The sequence below is a fragment of the Prunus mume genome, linkage group LG6 (assembly GCF_029339155.1).
Source record: "Prunus mume cultivar Tortuosa linkage group LG6, ASM2933915v1, whole genome shotgun sequence".
Taxonomy (NCBI): Eukaryota; Viridiplantae; Streptophyta; class Magnoliopsida; order Rosales; family Rosaceae; genus Prunus; species Prunus mume.
In genome coordinates this window covers 540,191-563,046 of record NC_142703.1, presented here as the reverse complement: position 1 = coordinate 563,046, position 22,856 = coordinate 540,191, and the positions used below count along the sequence as shown (strand labels likewise).

General features: G+C 37.8%; 2 protein-coding genes across 2 annotated transcripts; one reads left to right on the top strand and one right to left on the bottom strand.

Moving 5' to 3' along the window:
- Window positions 1-1,361: 1,361 nt before the first annotated feature.
- On the top strand, window positions 1,362-14,894 carry LOC103336089 (alpha/beta-Hydrolases superfamily protein). Its single transcript, XM_008239124.2, has 14 exons — window positions 1,362-1,726; window positions 1,836-1,925; window positions 2,452-2,513; window positions 4,743-4,843; window positions 6,876-6,965; window positions 8,867-8,989; window positions 9,415-9,492; window positions 12,331-12,416; window positions 12,632-12,680; window positions 13,125-13,181; window positions 13,269-13,399; window positions 13,488-13,571; window positions 13,999-14,065; window positions 14,273-14,894. Exons 1-14 carry the CDS (start codon window positions 1,470-1,472, stop codon window positions 14,717-14,719), a joined length of 1,722 nt encoding a protein of 573 aa, XP_008237346.2. The 5' UTR covers window positions 1,362-1,469; the 3' UTR covers window positions 14,720-14,894.
- A 6,289-nt stretch (window positions 14,895-21,183) lies between these two features.
- On the bottom strand, window positions 21,184-22,039 carry LOC148915744 (uncharacterized). Its single transcript, XM_089054176.1, has 2 exons — window positions 21,731-22,039; window positions 21,184-21,564 (listed from the first exon to the last, which is right to left on the bottom strand). The coding sequence occupies exons 1-2, from the start codon at window positions 22,037-22,039 to the stop codon at window positions 21,184-21,186; spliced, it is 690 nt and encodes a 229-aa protein (XP_088910302.1).
- Between the last annotated feature and the right edge of the window lie 817 nt (window positions 22,040-22,856).

Below are 22,856 nucleotides of genomic sequence, written 5' to 3'. Positions count from 1 at the left end.
CATAAAAGGGAACTTCCTCTACCCAGCAAAATCCATCATCCAGAGTGCGACCAAGCTTTGTCAAGCAACTGGAAATTCACTCAAACCACATCCAGAGAGCAAGCTTCTTCTCTTACCTCCAAAACCCAGCAATTTTGAGCTCAGTTCATCCTTCTCCTCCTTGTTTTTCCTCTTGGCAGATCATTCTGATGTTTGACAGAACCTCTGTCGAGTTGCCAGAAAAATACTTAAGACACCCATTGCCTAGCCTCTCTCCTTTTCTCAGCCAAAACCTCTGATAATCCTTTCCTCCTTTTCCTTAGAACCCTTGTTTTTCATAGAAACTTACAGCTCTTTCCCTTTGAAGCTAAACTCACGACAACTTTGCTCCAATACCACAAGCCTCTCATGCCAAGCTAAAATTCTACTTGTAAAAGAATTCATCTGTAAGAAGCTATTATTTTTGTCGGTGAAGGTAACCAAGGTGTTTCCTAAGGTCTTACTGTCATTTCAAAGCATTTTTGGGGCTTGATTTATGAACTCAGGCATAGAGGGTAATTTCATCAGTTTGCTCTTTACGACAGCCTAGCCCATTTGTAGTTACTAGAAGAAAAAATCCCCTACACTTTCATTAAGTGCAACTTTTATTTTTAGTTTTCTAGGAAGCACGTTCAATCTTGTATTATATTGTGGTGCAATCAAATTTCTATATTTTGGTGCTCTATATTAAAGCCTGAATCGATTAACTGAGAACTATATTGTGACTTTAGATGGCAAAGAGATGTAATTAAGGTGATAGAGCACCAAAATATATTGATAAGTTGTTGATTTCATTTTAATTTGGTTTAGCTTTTTGATTTTCCTCAGGAAGAAGATTGAAGGTACTTTCTAAAAAGATAAAAATAAAAACTGCACTTAACAGAAGATAATATAAAGTTTATAAATTGTAAATTTTAGTAAATACAATGGTCAATTTGACTAAATTTTTTCTCACTGACCAAATTAAATTTTCTTGTAAAATCCAATAACCAAAAAAGTATTTAACCCAAAAATTTATGTAGAGGCTCTCTTTTGAACAAATTCGGTTTAGCATTTCTCATTTATTTACACGAAAGACGTTTGAGGGTGGGAGGCTGCGGTCATATATATTTTTTTATGCGAAAAAAGAAAATTATAAAGAAAACCCACGTCAGAGGGAGGCCATATGCAAAGACTTTCCCACCCATATAATGCTTCTTTTTTCTTTATTTAAAATTTCTATTTAAAAAAAATGGCTGCTTTTAGAAACGACACGATTTCTGGACAGAAATATATGACTGCTGTTAGAAACGACACGTTTTCTTTTTTATTTTGGATCGAACGACACGTTTTCTTGCTCACGCTACAAAACTCGATCTTGCTCCTCACTCCAAAACCATCATCACCAGAAGAGAGAGAAACTCTCTGGCAAAAAAAAAAAAAAAAGAAAAAAGAAGAGAGAAACTCCGGTCATGGATTGCAGGGTCCTAGGCGAGGTTTCAGAAAACCCCTACGTACTTTTGCTCAACGATCTCTCTCTAATTCCCATTTCTCACTACTTCTTCGCCTTTCTCTCATTCTCCTTCGCATTTCTCTACCATTTCCTCGAATTCCATTTCCTCCAAGACCTCTTCAATGGCTTCAGAGGCAGCCCCGTCAGCTTGACCTACAATCCCTCCTCCCCTATCTACCATGGCGTCGTTTCCAAGTGCCGGATTCTCCATGCCAGGTCCCGATACTAACAATAACCAACTAGTTTCCATTTTTGTTGAATTATTTTTCCTTTTCAATTGATTTTAATTCACTTTATTTTTTTGGATATATGGATTGGTTTGCAGGTATTTGGCGACGCCATGGCTCTCAAGCCCTCATTTTCAGACTGTTTTCCTCAGCTTCTTTGGGCGGCCTCCTGCTTTCAGCTACCGAAGGTACAAAATCACTAAAAAGTGAAGGCTTTGTTTCTAGTACTTTGTGAGCAATTGTCCTTGTTTTATATTTCAGTATTCCACCATCTGGGTCAGTTCAGGATTTGGAATTTATGGTTACTTTTGTGTGGCGGGTCTGCTGCATTTGTGCGCATGCGTTTTCAGTGGAATATTTTGAGTACTATTTTATCAACTGTGCCACTGGAGAAAAAAAACCCAATGCTGCTGTGTTTTTAATGCTAAATTTCTTCGGATGTGGCTTCATTTTAAAAAAATATTAAAAGACTAGTAAATTCTTATAGTTTGTTGAGTCCAAATTCTGGAGTCCTGGAATTATATCCATAAAAAAATAACTGAATACAAGAGTCTCTTAATAGCCTATTTAATTTATACTACAATTTTGTATGTTTCTTCTAACTATGTTTTTTTTTTTGTACACAGGTTATACAACTGTCACAGAGATTCTTTTTTCTCTAGAATTTTGGTTCATGCTTTCCTCTAACAGATAGTCATGTATATTCCGTCTCAGAGAACTTTTTAATCTATCTGATGGCGGAACTGTTGCTTTGGATTGGCTACTGAGTTCTGATGGTAACTATTCTTTGTTTACCTGAAAGTAATGACCATATACATATATCAATTTATAGACATTAATGAATGTCTGATAATTTATATTCGTTATCATTTTACTTATATGTTTCTGAATTGAGTAAAAATACAAACATACGTTCCATTTGGTTGTTATCTTTGTTTCTTACATTTTTACCTTCTTACTATTTAAAGTGTAAACTTCTTGGTATCTTATTTTTTCTTCAGTCTTGTATAGTGTTCTCATATAATGTACTATTTAGCACCCAGATTGGCTTCTGTTGATAGTATGTGTAATGTAGGCTGGCATTTAGATTTTATAGTGCTTCTTAGTTTGTAAAATACAGCCTTTCATGTTCAAATATTAATTGCTAATTCCCCAGTGACAATGTGTCCACTGGGTAGAATAGGGAACACAGAATAGGCGGATAAAGCAATAGGATAGAAGTTGGAACAAATTTTGTTGAGTTCTTGGTATAGAGACCTAAGATAAGCTCTATAATGTGTAATTTCTGAATAAAGTTGATAAAAGACTCTTATTACAATGATAACTAGGCTTATATAGCCATCAAACCCTAGCATAAAGGGAAACCTAACGACAAAGGAAATTAAACCAAACTGGAAAGTAAACCAAATCCTAATTGGAATAGGAAAACAAATATCAAAGTAACTTAATAATTTAAAATAACTAATACTTAGCCGTATTGGCTAACAAGCCCCCTTAGACTAGGAAAGTCCATTAGATGCTCCTGCATCACAATGTTGTCATAGAAAGCAGTTGTAAGTTGTATTGTAATTGGTTCATTACTTGGGATCATCTATTTTATTTTTAGATTGTACACTGATATAGAAATTGATGACTTCATTTGTTCCATAGTTTGACCTTGAGGCTTTCTATAGAAAGGATGTCCTTATTTTTCTTAAATTAAGGACATCTTATTTCTGTGCTGTAAACTAATGATCGGAACCGTTCAGTTTTTAGATTCTCTTCAAGGGTTATACTTGCAAAAAATCAGCTAAAATTATCCATATTTTTGCTTCAGTTTTATCGAACAAACTGCTTTTTTTTTTTCCTTCACATTTTAGTTGGCCAAACATCTTCAAATCTGGACAATTTATTGAAGGATAACGCTGGAAGTATAACCTAAAACAGAGATCGTTTTGATTGTTGAATACATGTTGGGTAGCCCTAGAAAGGATGTGTGCAATTTTCTTACAATAAGGGCATGAACATCTTTAACGTAGAAATATTTTTCTGAACTTGCAATATAAGCAAACCTTTTGAACTGAAGAGTTGAAGTGCTATGGAAAAGATGGTAAATTGTTTTCTTTACAGAATGTCGTCAACTTATCTTTCCCATGTCGGCATTGGCTTGAAACAGGGGAAATGGACTTTTATGGAAATTTTGAGATATCAAACTGAAACTTTGACAATATATTTTCCAACATTGCTGAAATTTTCAGAAAATCTCGGGAAAACAAAATGAGCATTTTTTATCCGACAGAAATGAAACTAAATTAAAATAGAAAGGAAAGTGCGTGTCAGAAGAAGAGAGGAGTTGTGATGTGGTGAGGGTTGGTGGAGAGGTTGAGGGAGAGAGAGAGAGAGAAGAAGGGAACTTGTTTGGTTTCGAAAGATTCCTTCCTTACCTGCTTTTTCACTTTGGCAGGTTGGGTTTTAAAATTTCTCCATTATCAATTTTAGTTTGTGTTAGATTAATTATTCCATGTTGTTCTGTTATTTTATGCTAGACTTACTAGGGTCGTTCTTGTAATTTCCTTTGTTGGTTACATGAAGATGGCTGGTTATCATACCCTCAACTTATTTCTCTTAAACATCTGTTTCATCTTTCCTTCTTCACTGAAGGGTACTGAAAGTCAATTCAGCTGGTTGAACTGGGGTTGCAGTTGGCTTTAGATGGACATCCTTTGTAGTAACTAATCCCCAGAAAGCATTAATACCAACTAGACAAACAGACTCTTTAAACTCCCCAACTGGACAGACTCCCCTTACATCATTAATAACTACCAGACAGATCCATTTGATCATCCCAAACTTAATTACTACTTTGTACTTAGTAAACTTGCTAGATAACTCTCGATTATCTGTTTACTGCATCATATACTTATATATCAAGATCTTGACTAAAGTGTTATGTCACTTTTGATTTTGTGGTATTAATTATTGTGAATCCTCTCTATTTTTTGATCCATGTATGTGCTATACTGCAGTTTCGGGAGGTGTTTTTAGCACGAACAATACTATTCCGAAAGGTGACACCACCCCTATCGTGCTGGTGATTCCTGGATTAACCAGCGATTCTGATGCTGCTGTAAGCTTCATCTTTAATTTGTGTGTTTTTTTTTTCACTCATCTTTGTTCTGTATTTGCTTTTTAATTTTTAATTTTTTATAAACAGAATCCCCAAAATCCACATCACGGGCTTGGGTTTAAAACTGGGTCAATCTTTGGAAGGTAGAAAACTCTAGCACCATGTTGGAGCAAACCTTACGACTAAACCCTCATTGGTACTCAGATTCTTAAATGTGTCTGTAAATGCTTCCAGTTGTAGTTCTGGTGTCTCTAGGAATAGAATCTTTGTGTTAACATAGTTGATTCTAAGTAATTTTTTTTATTTAAGCTAAGTAAGAAGTTAAAATAGCATTTAAATGCCTCTAGAAACTTTAAAGTAGAAATGTTGAAACTTGGAGTCTCGGCTGGGTCATTTTCTTTTGTTTTTTCTTCAAAAAAACTTTAAGATAGAACCTTCCAATTTTGACATTTTTCCAATGTAATTTGAGCTACAGAAAATGGGCTGTTAAAAACTTATTACTAAATAGCTCATTAGGGGGAACTTTAAGATCTTTGCAAGGACTTTACTCTTTGTTTTGGTTACAATGGGGGCCAAAACACAAAACTACTTACAAACAAACCTGGGCCCGGAAACGATTCCTATCCTCAGCCAAAATATGAATTAAATTCTCTGGGGTTCTTCAAACAGAAGTAGGCCCAATCTTAAATTCAAGATGTGCCAGGCCATCCCATCTACAGCAAAGTTACGCTCTGCACTGCCCCACACCATTCCATATACGCTGGCATTAATCAATCACACCAGGAAGTGAGTGAGAGCCTTTATGTTCATGATTACTCAAGGAGGCAGGCTTAAGTTGGTTTATTCCTGTTTCGTGTAATATGCTGTAATGTGAGGGGGTTACATGTTGGCAATTTTCTGGGTTGTATGGGTGGAGAGGAATATGAGGGTGTTTGAGAATATAATTGGTGAGGTGGAGCACTTATGGAAAAGGGTTCGTCCTTGGGCATCTATTGCTGCAGATTGGGAAGCAGCTGTATGGTAGAATTTTTTGTCAAATTTTCTTGTTTACTGTGCTACTGTATCTCTGTTATTGTGGAGTTGGCTTTTAGGTTCCATGATTAGTGTTGTTTTAGAAGCGGATTCCGTGTTCAATAATGATGAACCTATGTTGTGTTTAGTAAAAGTTTTATACATTTGGTGTGATTGCAAAGGTTGGAGTGAGTTCAGATCTCTCTTTTATTCCCTGCTCTTATTATTGTCCTACATAAAAAGGAGGACAGTAATAAGGAGAGGACCTAGCTCCTAGGTTCAAAGCCATTTTATCTTCGTTGTTTTATGCTTCACATGTATTTTTTCATTGCAGTGACACTAGGAAACACTTCGCAACCCTTAAATTTTTTCTTTTTCTATAGGAAACTTAATGATTATGAGTAAGATTCAGCAATGCTGCCTCTTTACCAAGATAAATACTGATTTATTAATATCTCATCCGTTGGTAAGTCAAAGTGACTAGAGATAAAACACGCTTCTACACTCCTCTTTGGATCAAGAGCCTCTTGACCTTAGTGAATATGAGATGCACATTGATGTAGACAGTTATTTCTGATTGCCCATATTCACCGTTTATGTCCTTGTGCCAGTTCGATGTTTACAATGTTTTCATTAATATGCCTCTTATGATCTATCAATGCAATTCATGACTCTATTCTAATGGTTGAGGTTCACCACTCTTTATATAGATCAATTGAACCACAATCTTATCAAATTAAAGCTACAAAGATTTAATACCAAAGGGATTGTGATAAGTTTATAACAAAGAGCTTTAATGGTTTATATCTCCCTTATGTAGGACTCTCATGAATGAATCATGTTCATCAATTTAACTCTTCAATAAATAGTCTACGATATAAATCACAGCCTATTTTATACAAGGGCTTCAACTTTTGATAATCTTCTTTAAACTCATTCCTTAATAAGCTTTTGCCATGTGTAGGATGTTTTGTCTGCATACATGCTGATTAGCTGATGTTACTTGATGTTGTTGCTGCAGTATATAAAGCATCTTGCTTTCAATACAGCCAAAAAGGGATGGAATGTTGTGGTTAGCAATCATAGAGGATTGGGTGGCATTTCAGTCACTGTAAGAAGCTCATTCAATATAACCATTTTGTACTTGCTTTTTAGTCCTTATAACAGAATCTTTTCTTATAACCTTTTCGTACCTTTTTTTGAGTCCTTATAATGATTGACTTTGGTGTGGTTAACTTTCTTTGCTGATGATTCTGTCAAGTGATTTGACCCACTGGAAAAAATTGGTAGCCACCATGGAAATTAGAGAAAATTGTTATATCATGTTTCATGAGTAAGTATTGAAGGTGTACCAACGTTGGGTTAGTTGGAATGGTCAGGCCCATGGTTTGCTCCCATGTGGTCCAAGGTTTGAAACCTCCAAAGGTTACCTACTCTAGCTATTTGTTAGCGTTTCCTGCTTCCCTCGGCGGGGTGCCCTAGTTTCAAAGTTGTGTCTGCAAAGCAGACTGGGGCATCCAAAAAAAAAAAAGTTTTGAAGGTATAGTGGCTAGATTGGGATGGCACTACAATCCACGCCATGTATAGGCTAAAAATTCTTTACTTTTATACATAGATTTTGTAAAGTACTAGGAATATGTGATGATGCCTTAAAGATCTTTGTTCCCTAACTAAATTCACCTATTTTTCTTCGAAGATTGTGTTTTTCCTTTCCAACCAAAACAATCCAAAGAATCGACACCATATAGTAATTCTCTTTTATAAGCTACTTCCAGAAAATCCTCAACTAACACAGAATATAAATTTGTAAGGGAATAACTTAGTTTAAATTTGTGTAATAAAATCTTTGTTTCTTCTACAATAAGGAAAAAAAAACCAAATCCAAATTTGTGTAGTGAAAGAACATCATACTGTAACCTTAATGAAAACACCAAACCTTGAGACAAACAGGCAGACTCAGAGGTAATTTTGGGGGTCACAAATATTAATTTTATCATGGACCATCAACCAAACAAAAATGTGCACCATAGTTGGTACACTAGCCTTTCAAATCATCTTTCACGGTTTGAAAATTGAATAGTTGGTACACTAGCCTTTCAAATCATCTTTCACGGTTTGAAAATTGAATCATGAGGACTTTCCACCCAAGGGTGGAAAAATGATTTACAACAGAATTCTGAAATTATGAATTCTCCAAACTCTTATCAGGCCTATTTAAATTTAGCATGGTCGTTAGTAATTCGGGGATAATATGAAAATTCTGAAGCAAAATTAAAAAGCTGTATAAATGAAAAGAAGCAAAATTAAAAAATAAATGAATCCTTTGGTATATGGAAGCTATTTGTATTTTGGTGGATCGGAGTATACAATTCTTTTGAAGCATGGAGAGTGGCAATGAACTAATTCGATGGAGAAGAGCACCAAGAAAATAAGAAAAAAAATAAAAAATTATCTTCTAGGGAACAAGCTATTTTGCGAAAGAATTCTTCAACAAGAAGAGGAATAAGCTATTTTCTAGAAAGCAAAAAAGAAAATGAAAGAAATGGGTTAGAAAATATTCATACATATTCTTGGCTTTGGCCATTTTTGAAATTGGACTTTTATAGCTAAATTCTGTTCTTGTGGATACATTTGTCTCTAAAGAGACTTTGTATAGGAATATTGAGTGAGTGATGGAAGAGTATTATCAAATTCTAGTGAATTGACTGCTGATTCTGTACCTTACTGTTTTGTCGGCCTATATTGTTTATTTATTTATTCCTCTTGGGATCTAAAATCAATAAAATCAGTATCAATTTCCCTTGTAATGGAAGTGTTTGAAAAAATTTACCGACTATGTTCGTCATTAGTATTGTGTTTTAACTTCTAAGGCTGACATTTGGTAGGTTGTATGATGCTTCTCCCTTGTGTAATTTTCAAGCTATAGTCAATTTGTCTTTCAATAATCAGTTTTCTCATCAAGTCAATGAAATATATTGGTAATTCCTGTTTGTTTTCTTGTTAATATTTCAGTCCGATTTTTTTTATAATGCTGGATGGACAGAGGATTTACGGACAGTTGTTAGTAACCTCCATGATGAATACCCCAACGCTCCTTTATTTCTTGTTGGATTGAGTATAGGTGCCAACATTTTGGTATGTTATTTGACCATGTCAGATTATTATTTTAAGCCTGTTGTAATTATAAAGCTAGATTTTATCTTTTATTGTTGCATTTGACTATTCTTGTTGGAATGAGTGTAGGTGCCAACACTTTGTTTTCGTTATAGAGGCACTCAACCTTGCAATTTCTAGTCGTATTCTAATCTTTGAGATGAAACAGAATCTTGTAGTATGTTTGATATGACATAGAAGTCAAATTCATTATCTCTCTTTATTCTTATTTTCTAGTAATTATGAATTTTTGAATCTGCAAATCACCAAGCTATATTTATTGCCCTTAAGACTTAATTAGCTTTTAAAATAATTCGAAAATAGTATTAATTTTTAACATCCTCTATTTCTTACTTTCTTTTAATAACTTGTGATGTTAACATTCATGTTTACTTTATTGATTGCAGGTAAAATATCTTGGGGAGGATGGCGACAAGGTTCCTGTTGCTGGGGCTGTAGCTATCTGTTCTCCTTGGGACCTTTTGGTTAGTGCTTCAACTTAATGGTTATGTGAAGGCAATGTTTCTGGTTTGTGATTAAATGCATTGGCAGCATGTGTGCACAATTCTCTATTTATGGCTCTCTCAATTTTTTCTTTTCTACTCTTGCCTGTGCTTAGGCTATACTAGTTGCCCTCACCTGTGTCTGTGATCATGAATGAAAGGGCCAGTTGAGGATAATGTTGTGAAGGGTTCCGCATTCAGTGTTCTAACTTTTGGACATTGTTTTGTTTTGTCTGAACGTTATTGCTAAATATGTTAGTTTTAAACCCAAGTAGAGTACATTTCACAAAAGCCATTGTATATCACAAATTGCAGCTCTACCCATATTTTTATTGGAACTATATGTAAAGAACTGCAATTTGTAATACCTTATTGCACATAGTAGTACATCGTTTTTGTGCATAATAAGGCACCATGCATTTGATGTAGTTACTGCTATAGCCTATGCCATCATGCCATCATGGTGCATTTTCATAAGGTGTTCAAACATATTTGCCAAATCCAAGAAACCTTACAAAATTGCACTTTGGGTCTAGCAAGTTGACTTGCATCCCATACGTGTTTCACTTGGGGTGCTCTTTTGTAACAAAAAATCCTTTATAAATGTTTGGGGATATGTTTTTGTATTTTCAGTGAAACTTTAGCATCAGTTTAACATATAAAATTCTTAGATAGTTTGTCCATGGTAACATATCACATATAGTGTGAAAACAGTATATGTTGTAGGCTTGTAGCTGACAGCCTGACACATATAAAAGTTGAAATCTGCTGTTTGGCATTTGATCTCCTTTTGGTGTTGGGTAGCTCGTCTGTATTTCCTCGTTTTTGCTTTGTTATTGTTTGAGCTCTTGTCCATCTTTGTTATTGTACAACCTCTTGTCCAACTTGAATGATAATGTGTGAAAATGTCTTAATTTTGATTCTCTTGTTCAGGAAACTAAGTAATTATCTAATGTGGTTTGAACCTTAGAACATAGAAACTTAGATCCCTAACCCTTAAGAGTATGCTTAAGCATTAGCATTCTAGTGTGTAAATTGATTTTATCTTTTTACATGACAACTTATTCTGAAAATGACCTAAATGCCCTTGACATTCTTACTAGATTCTATGTTTACAGGGGTATGTCTGTCTTTTTGAACCCCATTGCTGGGTTATTCTGTCTGCTCTTTAGTGACGCAGAGAAATAGAGCAGAATACCACCCTTGGGTTCGAAGATTAGGGAGTTTGGCCTGAGATGTTTTGATGATAGATGGCTCAGGTGAGGCCCCATTGTGGTCCTGCAGTGGTGCTAATCATGAGAAAGACAAGGAAATCAAGCATTAATCTCCGCAAAATGGAATCACTAGTGAGCATGTGATGTAGGAGCAAGAATTGTAGTTAAGTAGTGAGAAACATTGCATGTGTTGTATGGAGTCAAGTATTTTGGTCTGAAGTCTTTAGCAAATCCAAAGCTGAAGTTTGGATATTGGCGTGGGTTTCCTTCTGTCCTTCAGGTTTCTAACCCCCTTTATAGGAGAAGGGAGGCCCCATTTATATGCATAATTCCGATTGTGGTATTAAATGCCTACCCTTCCCATTGGAGGAGCCTTTTTCCTTCTTGGAGGGCTCTTGGGTGCTTGGCTTTGAGAGAAATTTAACAGGCCGTTGGGCATTGTACAGATAATTGGCATGGGATTGGATAGAATAGATGTTCTCTGGCCCGTAGTATTGTTATGCTCGACTATGGGCCCCACATTCCTCCAACTAGGCTTGGGCCTGCTCCAACTATTATAAGTAATTCAGGCCTTCTTTTTATTTGTACCTTCCAAATCACATCGTACAAGTGAGCTTGGAGTTGGCTTATCCACCTCGTGATTTATGCCGGGTTGGGCGTCTCCACATTCCAAGTGTGCATGATATTTATGACCCAAGAGAGACTCTATGGACCTTTGGGTCGTCTTTTGGAAACTCTTGATTTTGTTTGGGGCAGGACATGACTTAATATTTTTTATTCTTTCGCACTTGCATGGGCATCGTTATTATTTTGGCCCATTAAATTGGGTCTTAACATGTTGGACTTCAGCATTCATTATTTAGCTAGTTAAATTAAATTCCATGAGAAGAAAATCTACACACCACACCTGTTGATTTCTCTGGGCTTGGGCATGGAATGAGGCATGGACTTGGTGTATATTTTAAGCGTGGATGATCCTTATGACCCAGATTATAAAGTGGGACATAACTAAGTGCTGCCACGGCAGAATAGCATGGCACATGTTTGGTTGCATGGCGTGGCTTGACATCGCATGGGTTGGCCAAGCACGGATTATAACAGGGGTCATAAGTGTGTCAATGAGCCTTTAGGTGTCTTTGGAAGCTCTTAATTTTACTTAATATTTTTTGTTGATTGGGCTTGCATGGGCATCATTATTATTTTGGGCCTAGCTAGTTCTGGTCACGTAGGCCTTCTCACATTTTGGAAACACATTCTATTAGCCCATTAGCTGTATCAGCGACTCTAAAATCTTTTCACCCCAACATATCTTTCGAAATATCTGACTGACATGCCAATATTTTCATCTTTGGTCATACCATACATATTTAGGCAAACAAACCATTTCTCTGTTGCGTTCCCCTCTCTGAGACCTGTCTGTAAGTTACCAAATACGCCATACCTAGATAAAAGAATTTTCTGCACGTGATGCTATTGTGGGGAAAAAAAAAGGTTGTTTGCTTGTTTCATGTGTATCATGGAATTGTAATTATTCACTTGGCATCAGCAGTAGTTTCTTACTGACCGAGTGAAGTTACTTATCATTTTTTGTTTGTTTGTTATGCAGATTGGTGACAGATTTATAGGCCGTAGGCTGTTGCAAAAGTTTTATGACAAAGCACTAACAACTGGCCTTCTAGGCTATGCACAATTGTATGTCTGTGCCTCCCTTTCAATAGGGTAGTAAATAGCTCATAAAACATCATGTGATGTCCTACTTTGTATGCATATATTTTGCTGCATGTGTGCGGACCACATTCATTTCATTTTGTGAAATATCTAGAAGGTATGATTTTTTTTGTTTAAACAATAGTTTCTGTCCTCTTTTTGTTTGAATATTTATGGAAATTCATAAATGTTCAATGCAGACACCAGCCTCGCTTTTTTCGCCTCGCTAATTGGGAAGGCATAAAAAAGGTTGGTGTTTTCTCACGTTTAAGATTTTTCTGATGAGCTTCAGCATCATTGTAAGAGCAGCAAATAAAGTTGATACTAAATCTTTGCACCCTGCTAGAAGCAATTGATTAGAATAAACAATATTGTTCTCATTCCTTTCTGCTTTGGAAATGAAATACTAAATTTATAGTTTGTCACATTTTTGGACCTACAAGTAATTTTCTTCTCGTAGGTTCATGTTTTGAAGCCAAGATGGACCATAATAAATTAGTTGTGGTTTTATATCACTCATGCCAAATTTCATATTCCAGGAAAACATCCAAGTGAAACTGTCGGCATTAGCTCTCTCTCTCTCTCTCTCTCTCTCTCTCTCTCTCTCTCTCTCTCTCATATACATATGCTATCATTGAATGGTCACCCGCCTTCTACTAATGTTTGTTTTGTTCTTATCTTGTGCTTCAAAAGTCACGTTCTATTCGTGATTTTGATCAGCATGCTACCTGCATTGTTGGGAAATTTGAGGTATTAATGTTCGAGATCTGAATGATTTCTCTCACTTGACCTCTATTTTATTTTATTTATTAATCGCCTTATTTTTTTTTTTTTCAGACTGTTGACACATATTACAGGCGCTGTACCAGTGCTAATTATGTGGGAAATGTATCGGTGCCGCTACTCTGTATCAGTGCTTTAGATGATCCAGTCTGCACTAGGGAAGCCATTCCTTGGGAGGAATGCAGGTGGACCTCCTCTTGGAGTGTTTTGTTTCATTCATCACTTTCTCCTTTCGCATCATTTAAGCACATGCTTGGTATTTGTCTTCAATAGGGCAAATGTAAATATTGTTCTGGCTACAACAAAGCATGGAGGACACTTGGCTTTCTTTGAAGGATTAACTGCTGCTGGTATCTGGTACTTAATGCTTCCATGTTATTAGGATACGCTTCTCATATCTTTGCATTGGTCATGTATTTTTTTTCCACTAACTTTATGTGATTCTATGTAGCTACGCCTAGTAGCAACCTGTATAATATTACATGATTTATTGGGTTTTGTGCTAAAATAGCCCTTTTGTAACACACACATGTAATAGCCACTTCCCAATATGTCATCCCAAAATGAACATGCACCATCTCCTATTTGCTTAGAATAATTGTTTTACAAAGGGGCTATTTTAGCCTATTTCGCTTATTTGTTTCATATAGATTTGGCTTTTTAACCTTGTCTTAATATGATGCTTTAAGACATATCATAGCTTTGGCAATTTTTGTGTGCATTTTGAGCAGCCATATCAACAATTTCTTTCTGACGTGGGTGATTAATTTTGTTTCCCTTGCAGGTGGGTTAGGGCTACCGATGAATTTCTTAAGATTTTACACTCTAGCCAATATATGCATGTACAGAAGGTATAATTTTGTTTACATTATTCTTCGAGTGCTTAATGAAGTAATTTAGTTATTGGGTTGGATGAAGTTTAATCTCTGATGCTGTCCAGGAGTCCATGCAAATTGTTGTTTAAAATGCATTATAACGTTGTTTTGTATTTGTTAACATGCTGCAGAATACAGGCCATTTATGTGAGTTAATATTGTTGATTTTCATGTATCTTTCAGATGGTGAGTTCTGGCGCACAGTCGTCATTGGACTCTTCAATAGATCAAGGTCCCTACGTAAACATTGCAGAAGATGGAATGGTAGCAGCAGTGGGCAATGAACAGGCGAAAGAAAATAGGAGAGAAGATGTACTTGAACAACAAAAGACTCATCAGAGAAAAACTATTGAAATGGTCTCAGGAGAACAAGATGACCATATGATAAAGCCAGAACCATGCTTGGCGGAAATCGTACAATCCTCTGAACAAGCTACTAGAAGGCAGGATTCTAAGCCCCTTGATGTAATTACTCCTGTTAGAAGATGCTTAGATCTGCTATCCCAACAGAGTAGATGGTCATTCTGGTTGCTTGTTTATGTTTCCATTGTCACAAGTTGGCCATTGGTTGGTTCTGCCCTTCAAATTGTCTTCCGAAAGAAGCTCAGAAATGTCTTCCCTGCTGCTTAGAAGATGATCCCGTGCTGTTGAAATTAGCAGTTGTATGCTAAATCTTGGTTTTCATTCCCAGTAGTTTTTTTTTTTTTTGGAGGTATGGGGATAAAAGTAAGCAGCTGAATATGAAACCAGTTTCACCAAAAGTATACAGTAATTTAATGAGGGTTAATTACTGTTTAGTTTCATCATTGAGACATGTTAGTTCCTGTCTTTTTAATTTTTACAATTAGATATCCCGGTCTTTTAAATTTGTTACAATGTGATTCTGTTGTTAAAGTTTCTGTTAGATCTCTTCGTAGTTGCTTATGCAAAACATTTACTTTTTACTCTTTTTTTTTAGTTGATAAAAATATTATTTTTTGCAATAAAATTAAACAAAGGAAAAAAATAAAAATCATCCCAAAAGCAGTTCCCTCCCACCACCACGATTTTCTTCTCCCCCCATTACCACATGACCACCACCCCACCAACTCCTTCCCCCCAAAATTTGTCTACACCTGACCCGATGCCAAAATCTGGTCCATTGCCCACAGCCCTCCTCCCTAAACCCACCCCTCGTCGGTGGCGTTGGACTTATTGAATAGGACCAAGACGCCTTTTTAGAGAGTGCATTCATATTGTCGTGGAAGGCATCGATGGGGAAAGGAAGTCGGAGCGGATGCTGAGGGAGATGAGGGTTTGAGAGATCTTGTGGGTAACGAAGATAGACTTGCCGAGGCGGGAGAAGAACACGATAGTGTCGACGGATGATTGGAGGAGGATGGTGTGGGTGAAGGATAAGGTTTGGAAGAGGTCCAGGTGCTAGAAGAAGAAGTTGAGGTGGCTCTGTTGGAATTTGAAGAGGTTGCCTGGATTGCTGTTGTGGTTTTGGGATTAGGAGGAGAATGTTGGTTGATGAAGTCTGAGGAAGAAGGTGAGAGAGAGGAGATCTGCAGATTCTCTAGTGAGGGAGATGTTCACCCGTTTTATATTTGTTCCTGTGATGGTAGGGTAAAATTTCTCATTGGCTTGAAAACCATTTGTGGTCAATCAAGTCAACTTTCTTTTGTGTGCGAGCTTGCCACGGCTAGCAATGAAAATCTTAGCAGACTTCTTAAAAATAGATAACTTGCGCCCCAAGTTATTGATTTCTAAACAAGCGATTGTGAATTTGGGTGAGGAATATTTCCCAAGTAAGTTTTTTTCTTGCCTTAGACTGGTGAGGACTTCACAATTTTTCACAGTACAAAACTGGTAGTTCTAGCCAGAATGAATGATAAGAAAGTGAACTATTTTTGGCAGAACTGCCTTTTACAAAGCTCAAAGGGGAAGACCAACTCTAAAAAAGACAAAAAGAGCACTGGACTTCAATTTCTACCTAGATAGATGCTTCTGATGTGGGCTGGACTAGGTACGTCTGTGCTAAATTAGACTATCAACACCTTCAACTATTAAGTTTCAACTGTAAATCGATGCCAACATTCGAGTTTGGCAGAGCTTTAATCTATTTCAAGCCTTGGAAGGCTCTTTAAATGGGCAGAATTGGAACATCTTCAGTCTGGAAGGGGCAAAAGTGGCTGGACTTGATGATTCTTGGTGGAGCGATCTTGTAGTACATTGCTCTTGATCAAGGCTCTCCAAATTTTTTGAGGTTTTCATATTTGTAAAACTCGAACTTTACTTGATTTAGCTTATGCTGAACCAAATTTATAACGAGAGAAATCTCGCTTTGAATGAATATTTCTCTGAAACTGAACTGAAGTTTAGAGATTATGGATTATAAGCTGACTTGTTTCTTGTGACTCAATAAGCTTTTGGTTAATTCAATGTCTTAAAGGTTTTTGAAATCAAGTGATCATTTTGAGTTTTTATTTTTGATTGATTTTTTTTCGCTGTCCTTTGATTTGTTCACCTCCTCTCATATTTATAGAAAATGCTGGAGTGAGATTTCTAATCTTTTAATAATGGGCGGCAAATTTTCCAAAAGCAAGATCTTTTATTTTAAATGCAAAGAAAAAGGGAAGTTATCTGTTCTGGTAGAGAAAAACCATCAATAATCAGTTTTCATGGAGGTCTTTTCCTTACTTTTTTGAAAGAAATACCAACTCTTCTTTGTTCTTTGTTTGTTCTTGGTAAAGAGAAAGAACACAATATGACGTGATGGTCAGTTTGCTTTTCTTGTTTGAACAACTCTACTGCTTCCCATTTATCTCTTTGAGATCGTAGTTTGCTTATCTCTTGGAAAGATCACCTGCATTGACGCAAAATTATATAGAAAGGGATTATGATCTTTGACTAAAAAAAATGGAGATATCTTCTTCTTTTAAGACCCGCCTTCATTAATTCCCTATCAATTTTCTTATGACTAGTTGAAATTGCTGACTTTTCAAAGTCAGGTAGTCACGTGAGTTTGCCTCAATTTTGGGCTGTTCCCTTTTCATTTGATCACGCCAAGCTCAGATTGAGTTTTGGGACTGTGGGCTGATTTCTTTTCTCTATTTCCAAAGCCCAAGTTTTATTCTTGTTGGCTGACAGGTCCTAGGCTGGCCTTTCTTGATTTGGGACTCTTTTCTTAGCTTCTTCAAATCAAGCCCCAAGTGGTGCTCATGTCTTTGTGGGTTTCAAGAATTGGCTAGGCTCCGCACAATTTTTAGGCCCAAATAATGCCCCCTAAGTCTGAATCGTTTTGGAACGATTTCAGACTTAATGATTGACCATTAATTGTGTGCGCCATTTCCTTCCGTTGTAACCAGCTCACGCCTACCTTTTTAGCTAGGCTTTGTGTGTAAGTGGTCAATTTTTAAAGGCTAATTTATTATGAATACAATTTGTTCCACTCTCCCACAATCTTCTTTCTTTCATTTAAGAACTTCCGACCTCCATCACTGTTCATCAAAAACCTAACTTTGCTCTTGGCTTTCATTTCTTTTCAAATCCCTCTATTTTTTAGCTCATTTCTTCAATCCTTCCCTGTTCATTTGAATTTTTGAAAAAATGTCTTCTCCAAACACTCGTGCCAAGGGTTCTTCCTGTTATCGATATGCTGCTTATCTCACTGGAGATGGCGTTGATAATCATGCCATAGAGGTTCGTAGTAAGCTCCAACCTTTTGCCCAAAAGAATCTGGACGAAAATGTCCTTCATTTGTTCGAAAACACCCTAGGTTCTAGACCCTCACTGGTTTGGCCCTGTTCCAGCTGAAATGGAAGAATTGTTTAAAGAAAATGTTGAAGCTCCTTTATGCTTTCAGAGCTCTTCTGTCCTAGCTTCTCACAACTAGGTTAGTAAGAATTTGAGTCGCTCCTATCCCTCTAGTGAAGTGAGGAACAACACGGTGAAATGGGCAGATTGGATCGATAAGCTTCTTCCAAGATGTGGAGCTCAATGGAAGAGGGATGGAATCTATGATGCCATCCTCCTATCCAGGCAATCCATTGACAAGGATGAGAATCTTCTGGCCGCTACCCTGTGTTTCTGGAATTCGCTAGTAACACCTTTGACTTCACCTGGGCCCAATGACTCCTACCTCATTGGACATGGCTCAGATTTTCGAGCTCAAACCCTATGGAAGACCTGCAGATGTAGTTGGTGATTACCATAGGAGGACGAATCAAGAAAAACTAGTGAAACCCTTCATTATCTCTCTAGCCACAATCAACTAGAATTGCTATTTTTCTAACTACCTGAAGAAATTTAGCACCGAGAAGGACAAGGATCAATAGCATATGTTGTTCCTCTTGTACTGGCGGAATAGGTTCATTTTTCCAAATTGCAGATCGACAGTTCTGCTTGAATACTAGCACTTGGTTGAAGCTTTGCATCATACGGATGTGGGGCTTGGACCCACATTCAGCTCATCTGTTAAAAACCTCCATCTGCAACCTTGGAGAATCCCTAAACTTGTCTGCTCTGGTGCATTCTAGATGATCCGATATGGTTGCAGGTGTACTTCCCAGAACTGCGGTTCCTAGATATAGTTCTGCTGAAGATCAAGTTCGGCGCTTCCATTAATGTCGTGAAGTGCCCAAGTGCTCAATTGAAGAGTACTTGATGTTCTTCAGACACTATACTAAATGATTAGGAGGACCTATCCTTGGTTCAAGCACAGCTCTGATCTGTTTGAGAAGGAGCCAAAAGAAGAAAGCTGCGAGCAGTTTGAGGAATAAATTTCGAGCATACCCTGAGAGACACGCCTATGGGGTGGAAAGCCTCCGAATTATCATTTGGGGGCAGAAGTCTATCATCCCAACTTCTGCGTAAGACAATTTGGCTGCCCTTAACTTATTCCACACAAATCCTACAAAAGCCACAATCGGGCCACTTCATGGAGGGATTTGGATGATTTGGAAGTGCATAAGGATGCCAGGTGTGAGGTGAACAAGATAAATAACAGTGCAGATGCTCCTTACATGCAGATATGCCAAGTTCGATGCTTGGTGGAAAGCCAGATTCCAAGGTCTGCCTGCCTCAAGTACGCCCTCAAAGTGCTTTTTGATGGCTGGGATTCCTGGGTTGTTCATGCAGGAGAGGAAACCCACAGATTCATGGTGCAGACCATTAAGGACATCAATGCTCAAGTCATAGAAAGTAGATTCCTAATTCTGCCTCTTTTCCTTCATTATTTCTATATTTATTTCATCATGCTTATGTGATGGTGTCTAACATTCTGTTCTTTCTGGACCAGATCCTTCCATCACAAAGAATATTAGAGGTCATGTTGTTCCGACTGGAGAGGTGTTTGGTAAGCTTCTAAGCTCTGTCCTCTTTATTACTTTCATGCTGGGTTGACTTCGAACTTGTTTGTTTCTTGTATAGTCACTTCTGTCATAGTTGCTGGAGACTTGGAGCTCCCCTTTGGGGACGAAGAAGATTAGCATGAAAGTCTGCAAAACCGTGAACTGTTGAGGCAACTCCTTTTGCCACAAGGAATAAAAGATTGGAGGCTGCTGACCAGGCAGATCTTTATCCAACTGAAACTTTAGGTAAAGCTTAGGAGTTTGAGCTTTCCTGATTCTATTTTGCCCTTCTAATTCAATTCAACTTGTGTTCTAATCATTTATTGCCTGTTATTTGCAGCTAAAAGTCTTTCTCCTGCTCCTACTAGGTCGAAAAGACTTAGAAGGAGGACTATGGTAGAGTATGTGGCCACAGAACCTGCAGCAGCTCCTACTACTACCTCTAGGACAAATGAAGAGTTGAGGGAGGCCTTTGAGGCAGTGGAGCAGGAGAAGGAGCAAGAAAATGAGGGACCCCAAGAAAAAAAAACAAAAGCAGTGGAAGAAGAGGTGAGTCTCGTTCTCCAATTACAAAAAGTAATTTTGTCTTGTTTTATTCTTCTGTTCTGACTTTTGTCTATCTGTAGGAGGAGATTCCTATTGAAGTGATTGTAGAGAGTATCACGTTGGCGAAGAAGCGGCAGGAAACTCAAAGGGCAGAACCGACAAGTTCGAGTTGGCCCTCTTTGAGGATGCAGAGCGAAACACTCCACCGGAGTTCTAGTACCTACGAGCAAGCGAGCGATCAGGCGAGCATGTGGAACATGCATAACTTCTGTTGCAGTCCCAGAACTGAAGTGGAGGTGGCTGCTGCTGTTCCTGAACTTCGAGATAATTTTCTGTCCTCATTTTAACTCTGTCAATTATGTCTTGTGTTTTTCTAACTATCGGTCTTTCCAGGTAAGTGACCAAAACTACTGGGATTTTGGCAGTGGTGATCAGCCCTCTGAAGCCTCCTATTATAGCTGCAAGTGTTACTGTGTTTTAGTCCTTTTCTATTCTGATTCTCTGCAGAAGTTACTGATTTAAATGCCCAGCTAAACAAACTTGAGAAGCTCAGCTCCACTCCTGGCAAGGCCAAGTCAAAGGATGTGGATGAGGCCGTGGATAGAGTGAAAATCTGGCAATCTGCCAAGCTAGACCTAGATGATAGTGGTGAGGCTTTTGTTCAATTGATGAAGGATCTGGACTTGCTGCATAGGGAGAACATGGCTCCCAGGCCTATCCTTGACCTCAGCTTGGGCCTGGCAAAGGATGTGCTCAACCGCTATGAGGATCTCAAGTCCTCCTTCAAGGCCTCCGAGTTCTACAAGGCTACTCATGAGGCCAACTTAGCTGATTATGCAAAACAGAAGACAGAACTGAACCAGATGGTTGCGGGCTACAAGGAAGCCAATACCGCTATTGGCTAGGCTGAGGGAGAGGCAGAACAAACTTGGGCCTGGACTGGGTAGCAAGACCAAGGCCACCTTCCTTGTGCAGAAAATGGTTGCAGCTTCTAGACCAGCATTGGAGATTGCGGAGGGCTCTCCACCAAGGGAATCCTCTCAAGCAAGAAATAATAAAAGTTATTTACTTTGTGGAACTTTTGATTTTTTGATTTCTTTTGCTAAAATAAAACGAAAGAAGGCAGAAATGAAATACACTAAAGTAAAATTAAAGCATGGTTCTGAACAAGAATTTAAACATCAATTCTATCCTTTTCTTTTTCAATCCCAGAATCTAAGCTTGTGAATCCCACATAGTTGGATAGAATTTTTTAGCAGCATGAATATCTTCATCTCGATCCTGTAATCTGTATGCCCCCAATCCAAGGACTTGCTTGATTGTGAAAGGACCTTCCCATGTGGGCGACCATTTTTCATAATCAGCTATGTGTGTTCCAAGGGGCAGAGCTGCTTTCCAGACTATTTCTCCTTCCTCAAAACTCTTGTTTTTAACTCTCTTGTTATAGGCTCTTGCAGCAGCTTGTTTTCCTGCTAAGAGTTTATTAAGGGTATTAAATCCACTGGTGTCCAATCCGTCCAGTTCTAGCAGCATTGCTTGAGAATAGTCTTCTCTAACCAGGTTGTGTTCTTTGAGCAATTCTGAGAGATTGGACTGCTATTTCCATAGGCAGAATTGCATCATGATCATAAGTTAGAGCATATAGGGTCATGCCAGTTGCCTCTCTCTTTGAAGTCCTATATGCCCAAAGAGTTTCTGATAATTTCTCATGCCATTACCTTTTATTTTCCTCAAGCATTTTCCTGATAATGTTGATGATCACTTTGTTACTTGACTCTGCCTGTCCATTGGCCTGAGCATAATAAGGGGTGGATTGAAGTAATTTGAACTTGAATGCTTCTGTCATATCTAGCATTTCTCCAAATATGAAAGAGGATACTTTGTTAGTTGTGATTGACTCTGGAATACTAAACCTTTGCATAATCTGCTCTTCTATAAAGGTGATGATCTCTTGAGATGTGGTGGATTTAATAGGTTTGGCTTCCACCCATTTGGTGAAATAGTCTGTAGCTACAATAATGAAACAGTGTTGTTTGCTACTGGCTGGATAGATTTTGCCAATGAGATCCATTGCCCATCCTCTGAATGGTCATGGCTTAACTACTCGATTCATGGGAACTGAAGGAGCCTGCTAGATTGGTCCATACCTCTGACAAGCCTTACATCCCTTCGAATATTTAATGTAGCCTTTCATCATAGTCGGCCAGAAGTAGCCATACCTTCTAATTAATCAGGGCATCTTCCTTCCACCTTGATGAGCTCCACAGATTCCTTCATGGGTTTCTCCCATGACCTTCATGCACTCTTTTTTCCCTAAGCACCTCAAAAGTAACTCATCTTTGCTCTTTCGGACCAAATCTCCATTCCACACGAGGTAGTTCAAGGCTATGATTCTAATCCTTTTTTCAGAGGGAAAGGTTGGATACTGCAGATAATTGATTATATGCAATCTCCAATCTTTTTCAGTCATTATGGCAGCATTGACATCCATTTCCATTCCTCTGGTTAGGATAGATGGTAGACTCTTTTTTCCTACCTTGATGATTCTTTGCATGCAGTCTTCAGGGATTTGTACTCCTGTTGCTATCTGGGCCATCTCATTAACTGCAAAGTTTTCTTCTCTTAGGATATGTTCCCAAGTGGCTTTCCAGAATTTTGCCAATAGATTTACATTGCTACGGATAGACAGCTAGAGAGGGGCTCAAACATTTGTGTTCTCCAACAATCTGTTTTAGTATAAGCATGGAATCTCCCAGAATTTCGATAGATTGGATTCCTAGTTCCACCAGCATTTCTAAACCTATAATTAAATCCTCGTATTTTGCCTTGTTATTGGTGCATTGGAAATCTACCTGGAATGAATAACAATGTTTGATTCCTAGTGGATC

Excerpts from the sequence above, each read along its gene's own strand:
- LOC103336089 (XM_008239124.2), top strand. The coding sequence starts at position 1,470 with ATGGATTGCAGGGTCCTAGGCGAGGTTTCAGAAAACCCCTACGTACTT. Across the intron at positions 12,417-12,631 it reads CTTCTAGGCTATGCACAATT|ACACCAGCCTCGCTTTTTTC; the intron begins GTATGTCTGTGC and ends TGTTCAATGCAG. Across the intron at positions 12,681-13,124 it reads ATTGGGAAGGCATAAAAAAG|TCACGTTCTATTCGTGATTT; the intron begins GTTGGTGTTTTC and ends GTGCTTCAAAAG.
- LOC148915744 (XM_089054176.1), bottom strand. The coding sequence starts at position 22,039 with ATGGATCTCATTGGCAAAATCTATCCAGCCAGTAGCAAACAACACTGT. Across the intron at positions 21,565-21,730 it reads AGGCAGAGTCAAGTAACAAA|CAGTCCAATCTCTCAGAATT; the intron begins GTGATCATCAAC and ends CTATGGAAATAG.